Source organism: Ovis aries, chromosome 1 (assembly GCF_016772045.2).
Source record: "Ovis aries strain OAR_USU_Benz2616 breed Rambouillet chromosome 1, ARS-UI_Ramb_v3.0, whole genome shotgun sequence".
Taxonomy (NCBI): Eukaryota; Metazoa; Chordata; class Mammalia; order Artiodactyla; family Bovidae; genus Ovis; species Ovis aries.
Genome location: NC_056054.1, coordinates 259668068 through 259680306, shown reverse-complemented (window position 1 = coordinate 259680306; position 12239 = coordinate 259668068). Strand labels below are relative to the sequence as shown.

Here is a 12239-nt window from a genome sequence, read left to right as displayed (position 1 = left end):
AAACAACTGACAGAATTTGTTACCAATGGTAAACTTCAAGCTTTCAGTAGTAACTAGAACTTTGCAAAATTTTTATGCTGGATAGCTCCCCTATTTTAAGACCTTATTCTAATGAGATCAGTAGTGATTTCAGTGAATGTGATTTTTTGGGAACAATTATAAAATGTGTCAACACTTGGAAGATTTGAATAACCCAGTGAATCAACCTTTTCTAAATGACCTGTGCATGATGATACAAAATATTCATTCACAATAGTAAGGAGACTGATTCTAATATAACAGACTGTGAAAAGTTCACTGATCTAGTTTTAGATTCTACATTGCAAATTACTTTTCAAGTTACTAGAAGTTGTCTAATTTTGCTGTAGTAGCTAAGAATAAAAACCACAATTATTTGAAAAGGCTTTTAAAATAAACTCTTCCCTATCCAACAGTATCTGTATGAGGTTGAATTTTTTTCATAAACTTTAGCCAAATTAACATGTCAATAAATTAAATGCAGAAGCAGATAGGAGAATGGAAAAACCCAAATTTTTTGGCCAACCCAGTATTAAAGCGGACACCAAAGATAGAAAAATTGAAAACACTGCCACTTTTCTCACAATTTTGAGGAGTGATATATTTTTCATATGGCTTCCCTGGTGGCTCAGTGGTAAGGAATCCCACCTGCCAATTCAGGAGACATGAGTTTGATCCCTGAGTCGGGAAGATCCTCTGGAGAAGGAATTGGTAACCCACTCCAGTATTCTTGCTGGGAAGTTCCATGGACAGAGGAGCCTGGTTGGCTACAATCTGTGGGATTGCAAAAGAGTTTTTCATAAAAAATATTGTACGTGTTAACATATAATGCACTTACGTTTTTTAGATGAAAGTGGAAGTTAAAACCCAGTAATTAAAGAAGTATTTAATATGGTGAATATCAGTAGCTATTAGTCACATAAACGAAAGCTGGTCCTCAGTTTGTAAAGGGATCCTGAGATCAGAGCGCTTAAGAAACAATCCTGGGGAGGCAGACTCCTGTCGGCTGTGGGTTTTTCCACCCCTAGGCCTCAAGGCAGAATTGTGATTCCTTCCCTGGCTGTCCTGCACTTAGTGTCTGGTGTCTTGGGGCTGCAGATAGAGTCAGAAAAATAAAATACGATTTCAGAAGCTGCAGTGTCTGATTTAAAAAACTTGTTTCTTTGTTTTGTTTAGGCAATACTTATCGTTGTTACGGTCGCCTTCGTTCAGGTGAGTAAGTCCATTTTGATAACATTATAAAGTGGTATTTTAGTTAATTGCTTCAAAAAATCAAGTTGGTTTATGTTAAAATGTTTAATTATTGGGGGATGGGTATGTTGTTCAGAATAATTTGCTCTATGTTTTTGAAATAATTTCAGAAACAATAACTCTTAAAGGAAGTTTGTGGAACCAACACGACTGCTTTGATTTAGTCAGTGGCATGAAGAAAATCTAGTTTTCTATTTGATGGTGTTTCTATTTAAAGTTGACTGAAGCAGATGGAAACAAAAAGTACAGAAACAGAAATAAAATCCAGCAGTAGACTTTTACATTTTTTCCAGTTAAAAAATTGGGTCAGGGTTCAGACTCCTTGTTCATCCATGGAAGGGATGTTCTGATCTGGATCAAACTTCCCCATTCAGCACAGGCACTGAGACAGTAAAGAAAATTTATGAAAAGGAACCCTGTTTAAAAAAATTAGTAATGTAGAGATAATGTCTGAATTTCTATTGACTAGTGTAGACAGAAACATGGGCTTAGTTTTATGCTTCTTTAAATATCTGATAACTTCTGCAGGTTTTAGAACAATGTTGGCAGGTGTCATTTGATGGTTAAAAATTTGAAGCACTGTTAATAAAACTAGAAGAAATATTCTAATTTAAGGAAAACTAATATGTCATTTGAAGTTCATGTTTATAATCAAAAGAGCATATTTTAAGTGGCTGTGGTTATTTTCACATCTGTGATATATTCCTTGGATATTTCCTGTCATCATCCAGGTGTCCTGTGATAATTTCTAATTTAGTAATTTGTTTTATAGCCACCCAGTGTAAAAAAGCCGGTTGGAATCAGATTATCTGCAACAACTTTGTGAGTTGCATTAGTACACCATCAGGAATCCTATATGTAGGAAATGCTCTTTTATGTTTTAACATAAAAATTACCTTAAGGCAGGTTGAGGGCTAGTTTAGCAGAGGTCATTCCAGGCTGGGTCTCATTCATGGTCATTTGCATGGTATGCCCGACCCATTGGACCAGTAGCTGGAATGCTTTTGCATCACTAGTAGTGCTACAGATGTGTGGAGTGGCTTGCTTCATAAGAATTCTTAGAGAATTACCATTTTGTATGGAAGACCTTATGGGCTTACCTGGTGACTCACTGGTAAGAGAATATGCCCGCCAATGCAGGAGATGCAGGGTTTGATCTCTGGGTTGGGAAGATCCCCTGGAGAAGGGAGTGACAACCCACTCCAGTAGTCTTGCCCGAGAAATCCCATGGAGGAGCCTGGCGGGCTACAGTCCATAGGATTGCAGAAGAGTTGGACATGACTTAGTGACTAAACAACAACAAAATCGAAGACCTTAGTAGCTTGGTAAATAACTCCCACCCTCAAAAAAAGTTCCACAAAATGATGATTTTAACATTGTATGGACTTTTACTAAAAATGGTGTTGCACACCTTAAATCTTAATGGCTGAAACCATCTGCCAAGTATCTTTACGATAGGTCCGTTTGAAGGAAAACTCAAGAACAAATTGAAACATTTTTGAAAAGCCCAGTTTCAGATTGGCAGTTCTGATTTTTTTATGCAGATGTGAGCCTTTTCCCCACATGTGCTTATGACAGAACAAAATATTCTGCAAGTGACAATTAAAAATCCTCTCTACATGGGTCTTATTTACTCTTTGTTGAATTTACATTAATGCTTTGTCAGAAAACTGTCAGAAATCTTTCAGAAAGTCTTCATTTTTTAGTATTATTTATATTTGTGTTTTTACCTATATTTTTGAAGAGTGCTTTTTATAGTCCTTTAATGTTTGTATCTGACTCCACTATCCTTTCTAATCTCCATTTCCCATCCCTCTTATACCTCCTTGCAGCCATAAAAATAGCTAATTGTTCTGTATAATTACATATTGATGCTGCCTTTACAATAAATTTAAAATTTAACTTTTAGGTGTTCATTTGAGATGGCTGTCAAGTTTTTGGTGGTATGTTGAAGGATCATTTTGATACAGGGGCTTCCCTGGTGGCTCAGAGGTTAAAGCGTCTGCCTACGATGAGGGAGACCTGAGTTTGATCCCTGGGTCGGGAAGATCCCCTGGAGAAGGAAATGGCAACCCACTCCAGTACTCTTGCCTGGAGAATCCCATGGACGGAGGAGCCTGGTGGGCTACAGTCCATGGGATCGCAAAGAGTTGGACACGACTGAGCGACTTCACTTTGTAGTTGTAGGGAGTAAAGGCTAAGAAGTTTAAAGAGGGAGGTAAAAATTGGGCAGCTTTTATGTCTTACATGACTAGGATCTAGGACTGGTGAGTATTTTCTAGCCTTTTATGGAATTTTTGGAAAACTTCTAAACTCCTTAATATCCTTGATATAGTTAGGGGAGGGGTGTCTGTAATTTTTTTTAAAATTGAGGTATAGTTAACATACAGTGTTGTTAGTTTCAGGTGCCCTACATAGTGATTTGATACTTGTATGCCTTATGAAGTGATCACCATGATAAGTCTAGTAACCATCTGTCCCCATACAAAATTATAATGTTCCTTATGCTGTATATTGCACTGGGTGTCTTGTGATTTTTATATTTACAGATTTACCTTACTCTCACATTTGTTCCTCTTGTCTTAGTAGTAAAGACAGATTTATTTCTAAGTTATTCTTATATAGCTTTGCATTTTCTATTTGAAAATGTTTGTGATGGATGTGCAGTTTTGATTTTTGCTAGAACTGCAGTCATTTCAGAACTCCCCCCACCCCAACTTTCACTTCCATTACTCTCCCTACTCCTTCTCCTCCCTTTTTAACCTTAGATCAAAAAGTTGGTGTACTTAGTGCAGAATGAGACAAAAATAGCAGTGACGTTGCATGAAGTGAGACAGTCCATTGAAGTTGGACTAAATAGTATAGTGTGTTGAAGGATGTCTCTGACTGTCAGCTGTGATTATATGGATGGAGGAAGACTGAGCCTCACAGAGTTAGGGCTCCTGAGAATTTCCCCTTTGGGTGAATCAGAGTCTTGGGAAACATGTCTTTTGGGGTAGGGCAGCCATGTCTCACTCCTTGTTTAATTCATGTTTCTCCCACAGACATATTTCACAAAACTTTACAGTTGCCATGGCGTGAATCTTCAGTGCCAGTGTTATTTGCATTTAATTGTTTGACTTCCTTGGTCATTAAACACTGAAAGTAAAATTATCTTAATTATGAGGCTCAGTAATCTTAACTTTTTAATGACTGAAAATTACATACTCTTTGGTTATACTAATATTAGTTTTCTTCACTTTATCAGTAACTTGACCTTAGGTTTGTACACTGAATATTGAAATACAGAATTGAGAATATATAATTATAAAAGATTGTTTGGTCCCTATAATATAACATTTATAAAGGACAAGCGTTTTTGCATGGGAGTATAAGTAAACAAAAAGATAAAAATTTGGAGAAGTGTTAAAATAATGGTTTAGGTAAATGTTTAAGTCTAACATAGCATATGTTCTTAAGAATGTGCTTATTGCGTTTCTTCGTAAATATTGTTTACTAATATTCTTTTTTTTTAATAGGAATATCGTTCAGAAAAATCTCTTGAAGAACTAAGTAAACTTATGCCACCAGAATGCCATTGGTATGATCCTTGTTTCTGATAACGGATTTCTACTCTTAAAAGTAGAAATTAAATGTGACTAGTACAATATACCTTGTGGCCCAAGATTTGTCTGAACATAAGGTAGAAACCATTAATCTGACATGAAAAATTCATGGTCTATTCATTATAGCAAGTTGTACTATTAAAACTTTTGTTACTTCTGATTTTATTGAGATTATTGAGACATGGATTTATTTAGCAGATACCTTTTGTATGTGACTGTGTGATAATGCAATATATTTTTCCCAGGCAAGCCCATTGGAAGGAATTTCTTAAAGTAAGGGGTCTTGCTTGCTTTCTTCAGCTGTGGCTATTTCTGTTTTATGTTACAGTGTGCGTGAAGGAAAATTGGAGCATACGCTTGCACGAGACTTAGTTCCAGGTGATACAGTTTGCCTTTCAGTTGGGGACAGGGTTCCTGCTGACTTGCGCTTGTTTGAGGTGAGTTTGATGTCTTAGTCTGTTTGAGCAGCTCTAACAAACTACCACAGAGATAAATTTACTTCTTATAGTTCTGGCATCTGGAAGTCCAAGATCAAGGGGACCAGCATGGTTGTGTCCTGGTGAGGACCCTCTTTCTTGTTCATTGCTGTTGCCTTCTTGCTATGTCCTCATGGTGGAAGGGGCTAAAAAATATATCCAGACAAACCTATAATTCAAAAAGATACATGCACCCCTGTGATCATCCATCACTATTCACAATAGCCAAGACATGGAATCAACCTAAATGTCCATTGACAGAAGTGGATAAAGAAGGTATTTGTTCACAATGAAGGTACATATATACAATCAAATACTACTCAGCCATGAAAAAGAATGAAATAATGCCATTTGCAGCAAAAAGAAAGACATAACCCCATGTGATATTGCTTATATGTGGAATTTAAAATACGACCCAAATGAACCTACCTTTGAAATAAACAGACTCAAACAGAAAACATACTTGTATTTGCCAAGGGCATGGGGATTAGGGAAGGGATGGAACAGGAGGTTGGGGTTAGCAGATGTGAACTATGATATGCAGAATGGGTAAACAACAAGGTCCTACTGTTAGCAAAGGGAACTATGATAAATCGTAATGGAAAAGAATAGGAAAAACAATAGAATGTATAACTGAATCACTGTTGTATAGCTGAAATGAAAACAACATTAAAGTCAACTGTGTTGTTGTTCAGTCACTAAGTCATGTCTGACTTTTTGTGATGCCATGGACTGCAGCATCCCAGGCTTCCCTGTCCTTCATTATCTCCTAGAGTTTGCTGAAACTCATGTCCATTGAGTTGGTGATGCCATCCAACCGTCTCATCCTCAGTCTCCCCCTTCACCTCTTGCCCCAATCATTCCCATCAGCAGAGTCTTTTTCAATGAGTTGCACTTCACATAAGTTGGCCAAAGGATTGGAGCTTCAGCTTCAGCATCAGTCCTTCTAATGAATATTCAGGGTTGATTTCCTTTAGGATTGACTGGTTTGATCTTAACTGTTCTTTGAAATCAACTATACTATTTTTGGGGGCTCTAAAATCACTGCAGATGGTGATTGCAGCCATAAAATTAAAAGACGCTTACTCCTTGGAAGGAAAGTTATGACCAACCTAGATAGCATATTCAAAAGCAGGGACATTACTTTGCCAACAAAGGTCTGTCTAGTCAAGGCTATGGTTTTTCCAGTGGTCATGTATGGATGTGAGAGTTGGACTGTGAAGAAAGCTGAGCACCGAAGAATTGATGTTTTTGAACTGTGGTGTTGGAGAAGACTCTTGAGAGTCCCTTGGGCTGCAGGGAGATCCAACCAGTCCATCCTAAAGGAGATCAGCCCTGGGTGTTCATTGGAAGGACTGAAGCTAAAGATGAAACTCCAATACTTTGGCCGCCTCATGAGAACGGTTGACTCATTGGAAAAGACTCTGATGCTGGGAGGGATTAGGGGCAGGAGGAGAAGGGGACGACAGAGGATGAGATGGCTGGATGGCATCACTGACTTGATGGACGTGAGTTTGGGTAAACTCTGGGAGTTGGTGATGGATAGGGAGGCCTGGCGTGCTGCGATTCATGGGTTCGCAAAGAGTTGGACATGACTGAGTGACTGAACCGAACTGAACTGATACTACAATTTGAAATCAACTATAGTTAAAATTTTAAAAAATGTATAAGAAAAGAAACAACTTTTAAAATTTAAATGAAGGCAAAAAATAAAAGAACAGAAATAGGAATATAGAATAAGTAGTTGGCTCAAGTGGAGAACAAATAGTAGGAAGATGTATAGAATCCCATTGTATTAGTGCTTATTTTAATTGTAAATGTGTTAAATATTTACTGAAAATACTGAGATTATCAAAGTCGATATAAAAAAGTGACATATCTAAACATGTTTAAAAATTTTTTTCCTTTAAATATACATCTTTCTCATAGAGTCTTTTGAGGTGTCCCTGTAGTGAATTGGTAGATCTTTATGGGAGTATTATGTATTATGTATTGTGGGAAACACAGAGAAGGTGTGATAGAGTTCATACCCTCAGAGATCTCACCATAAGATTTAAAACTGGGTAAATGAAACAGAAGTACAAAAAATGGAGTAGAAAATTTCGGTAAGGGAGAGGTTACTTCTGATTGGAGTGAAATGAGAGAATGCCTCAAGACAGCGATTGGTCTGCTGGTGATAACTGACAGGTGGTGGTGGTGGTTTAGTTGCTCAGTCATGTCCAATTCTTAGCAATCCCATGCATGGACTGTAGCTCATCAGGCTCCTCTGTCCATGGGGATTTCCAGGCAAAAATACTGGAGCGGGTTGCCATTTTCTTCTCGAGGGGCCTTTTGCAAGCCAGGAATTGAACCTGAGTCTCCTGCAAGTCACCTGTGCTACGGACGGATTCTTTACCATTAAGCCAGAGCCACTGGGGAAGCCCAGTCAGAGGGTAGTACTGGGTAGAGATGGAACAGCTGCAGAATTTAGAATCTGCAGAGTCACTGTGAGTGTTCTGGTATGTGATCCAGAGCTGGAGTAGTTAGGAGTAGATAGAACATATCTGGTGGGATCAGAATCCAGTGGAGTGTTGGAAACCAAGCTCTGCTTCAGATGTTATGGGTTGGGATTTGTCTTTGAAGGTCATAACCAGCTGGCAATGGTGTTACCTTTAATCTTGCCACTAGGTGTAGGATACATTGAAGGGGCCGAGTTAGACACCTAGTGAAAGGAGGCCAGAGTCCATGAGCCACACCAGTCTCATCGGTAGGAATTGGCGTGTCTGTAGCTTTCATTCTTTGAATGCCTGATGTGTCCCAGAACATGGGTTCTCATATGGAGGTTATGGAAAGCCTGAAGGACATTTGGAATTATAATAAGTACAAGCTTCATTTAATCTTGGAATAGAGAGAAGTCTTTTTTCCAAATACTTAAAAATTTATCCTTTGAAAGATATCAGATTGCTTTAATTGTTGAGTGGAAATAATACAATACAGTAAGTATTGGGAATGTTAATTTTACTTTATTACCTTCTCTCTCCCCTTAGTAGGTCTTTCTATATCTTTCTTACTCATTCTTGTCCCTTCCTCCTATCCCTGATACTTAGTTACTGACAAGACCTTGAATTATTTTTCCTTAGAGATGTAGTAGGCCTGTCACTTAATATAAATCCTCTTCTCCTCTGCCTAAGAATCTGGGAAGTTTTTGTTACCATTTATTCTGGAGTGCTTCTTTTCTTAATCAGAAGCAGACTTCCTTGCTCGGATAGATAGAAGAAAATGTTTCCCATTACAGTATAATGACATAGAAACTTCAAAACACCATTTGATTTGGTCAAGTATTTAAGGGCTTTCATTTACACAAGGGTGGTGCAGTGGTGAAGAATCCACCTGCCAGTGCAGGAGACACAAGGGATGCAGGTTCAGTCCCTGAATTGGGAAGATTCCCTTTGAGTGGGAAATGGAAACCCACTCAGGTTTTCTTGCCTGGAAAATTCCATGGACAGAGGAGCCTGGTGGGCTGCAGTTCATGGTGCTGAGAAGAGTCAGACACAACTGAGCACACAAGGGCAGCAGCACTTGAGAATTATCTCAGGTAACTAACATTATCTCATGCATGTAGAAGAAAAATTGTCAGAATGTGGATTAGTACATATTTTATCCATTCAGCAAATATGTATTAAAGATACAGTGTGAATTTAATAGGAGAATATTTTCTACATTTTAATGCTTGATGCTGTGAAATTTAGAAATAGATGCTTTGTGGAGTATTTGATTAGTTGTGATTGTTTCCCCTCTATCTGTTAGCTTTTCAGCACTTCATCAGCACATGTTTTATTTGGCAGTGCTGTGCTGCTTAGGTTGATTTTGTTTTGGTTAATCCACTTTACATGTATAGTTGACCATCTTTAATTCCTTCTGATAACTTCTTTCTCCTATTATTTTACCTACTACTTGGTACCACAGGCAGGTTTTTGCAACTACTTTGACAGTAGATTGAGGCAATTTTACTGAAAGAGTTGAGCCTTTTTTTTTTTTTTTCTAGACTTAAATGTGTTGACTGAAGACATAAGAAAGCTAATGAGGTACATTTCTTTTCTAGACACAGGTTACTACCTTTGATGTAATTAAATTGGCTTATTGGAGTGTTGTGTTGTTTGCTGAATATGGTTATGGTGAAAGATTATCTAAGGCTAGTTGGTTGGTGCAAATGTAATGTGGTTTCGGACCGTGAATTTTAAATCCTCGTAACTAGACTCAGATACATCTTTATTAATCAAAATAGGAACCATTACAATCAACACATTTTTGCCAAGGAGAAATAAGTTTGTTTTTTCCTGTTGCGAAATGTTGGACTGAGAAATGCCAGGCTAGATGACTCAAGCTGAAATCAAAATTGCCAGGAGAAATATCAGCAATCTCAGGTATGCAGATAATATCATTTTAATGGCAGAAAGTGAAGAGCAACTAAAGAGCCTGTTGATAAAGGTGAAAGAGGAGAGTAAAAAGCTGGTTTAAGATTCAGCATTCAGGGAACTAAGATCATGGCATCCAGTCCCATCCACTTCATGGCAAATAGATGGGGGAAAAGGTGGAAACAATGACAGATTTTCTTTTCTTGGGTTCCAAAATCACTGTGGACTGTGATTGAAGCCATTAAAAGACGCTTGCTCCTTGGTGGAAAAGCTATGACAAACCTAGACAGTGTATTAAAAAGCAGAGATACCACTCTGCCAACAAACACTCATGTAGTCAAAGCTATGTTTTTCCAGTAGTCATATATGGATGTGAGAGTTGGACCATAAGGAAGGCTGAGCACTGAAGAATTGATTCTTTTGAATTGTGGTGTTGGAGAAAACTGTTGAGAGTCCCTCGGACTGCAGGGAGGTCAGACCAGTCAATCTTAAAGGAAATCAACCCTGAATATATTCATTGGAAGGACTGATGTGCTGAAGCTCCAGTACTTTGGTCACCTGATGCAAAGAGCTGACACTTTAGAAAAGACCCTGATGCTGAGAAAAATAGAGAGCACGAGGAGAAGAGGATGGCAGAGGAGGAGATGTTTAGATAGCATCACCGACTCAATGGCCATGAATTTGAGCAAACTCTGGGAAATAATGAAGGCCAGGGAAATCTGGCATGCTGCAGTTCATGGAGTTGCACAGAGTCAGGCAGGACTTAGCGACTGAACAAGAAAAATGAAAATGTTCCTTTGCATAAAAATCTGTGCTTTGGGATTTGACGAACTCTGAAGAAAGCATTTTCTGTCTTCTGCTCGTTGTGGAAGCATTTTCTCTGCAAAAAGTTGTCGAGATGCTTGAAGATGTGGTAGTTGGTTGGTGAGAGGTCAGGTGAATATGGCAGATGAGGCAAAACTTTGTAGCCCAGTTCATTCAGTTTTTGAAGTGTTGGTTGTGTGACCTGTGCTCGGGCGTTGTCATGGAGCTTGGGTCCTTTCTGTTGACCAGTGCCAGCTGCAAGCCTTGGAGTTTTCTGTGCATCTCATGGATTTGCTGAGCATACTTCTCAGATATAATTGTTTCACCAGGATTCAGAAAGCTGTAGTGGACCAGACAGGCAGCAGGCTATTAGACAGTGACTATGACCTTTTTTTGGTGAAAGTTTGGCTTTGAGAAGTGCTTTGGGGCTTCTTCTAGGTCTGACCACTGAGTTGGTCATCACCAGTTGTTATGTAAAATCCACTTTTTGTTGCATGCTGCAGTCTAATAGAGAAATGATTCATTGTTGTTGTGTAGAATAAGAGAAGATGACATTTGAAAATGATGATTTTTTTTTTTTTTTTGATTTGTGGTTAGCTCAAGAGGCACCCATGAGCTTTTATTGGAGTTTTTTCAGATTCCAGTTTTTTTCACATTCCAAATGACTGTCAAATGGTTGACATTGATTTCTTCAGCAACTTCTCATGTAGTTGTAAGAGGATCCGCTTCTATGATCCTCTCAGTTGGTCACTTTCAACTTCTGATGGCCAGCCACTAAGCTTCTCATCTTCAAGGCTCTTGTCTCCTTTGCAAAACTTGAGTTACCATTGCACTGTATGTTCATTAGCAATTCCTGGGCCAAATGCATTGTTGATGTTGCTTTATGACCCATTTTGAACTCAGAAAATCCCTTGAATTTGCTTTTTATCTAACACAAATCCCTAGTTTAAGATAAAATAAACACCAAATAATGTCACTAACAAGAAAGCATAAAGCAAGAAATGTGCATTAAAATAATGCATAACAATCACTTTTATTAAGAATGTATGCCAAATGTATATCAAATGAGAAATTAGAACAGTACAAAAACCGCAGTTACTTTTGCACCAGCTTTATATATGAAACAAACTTTTCATTAAAGTGTAAGGGAAACAGAAGACTCCTCAGCCTTGGGATATTATTAATTTCTCACAATAAAGAACTTGGATTTCACTTAGGAAAAAAAAAGCCCAGGACTTCTGCTGTATAATTTTTTTCTTGTGGACGTGGACTGTGGCCAGGGTTGCCACTTCAGCATTGTCACTGCTGCAACTCCGGGGTTCCTGTCATAATTTCTTTGGTTCATATTTTAGCTATAATTCTTACGTGGGCCTGCAGTAGCATCTTGTCAGTATGTTCAGTGACCTGACTGCTATATAACTTTTTTCCGTGTGTTTTGGCTGTGTCTTAGTCAGTTTAGGCTGCTGTAATAAATATGACATACTTGGTGGCTTATACAACAGACATTTATTTTGTTTGTTTCTGGGCAATGGGAAGTCCACAGTCAAGGTCTGACAGAATTGGGTTGTTGGTGAGGGCTCTCTTTGTCTGTAAGCCTTTCTGCTATATCTTCATATGGTACAAAGAGTGATCTCCATTCAGTGCCACTGATCCCATTATGTGGGCCTCACCCACGTGACCTTGTCTAACCC

The 12239-nt window shown here is 38.4% G+C and overlaps 1 protein-coding gene across 12 annotated transcripts in view; it reads left to right on the top strand.

The window, feature by feature from the left end:
- Positions 1–12239, top strand: part of ATP2C1 (ATPase secretory pathway Ca2+ transporting 1) — a 160949-nt gene that overhangs the window by 85175 nt on the left and 63535 nt on the right. For 11 of the 12 annotated variants that reach the window (XM_004003346.6, XM_060395824.1, XM_042237119.1 and 8 more), the window contains 3 exons: positions 1195–1230; positions 4788–4849; positions 5203–5311. In XM_004003346.6, the coding sequence (XP_004003395.1) occupies positions 1195–1230; positions 4788–4849; positions 5203–5311 (207 nt within the window). Of the gene's footprint in view, positions 1–1194; positions 1231–2046; positions 2092–3178; positions 4850–5202; positions 5312–12239 lie in introns of those variants that run through there. The other variant, XM_060395835.1, reaches the window with a different exon arrangement.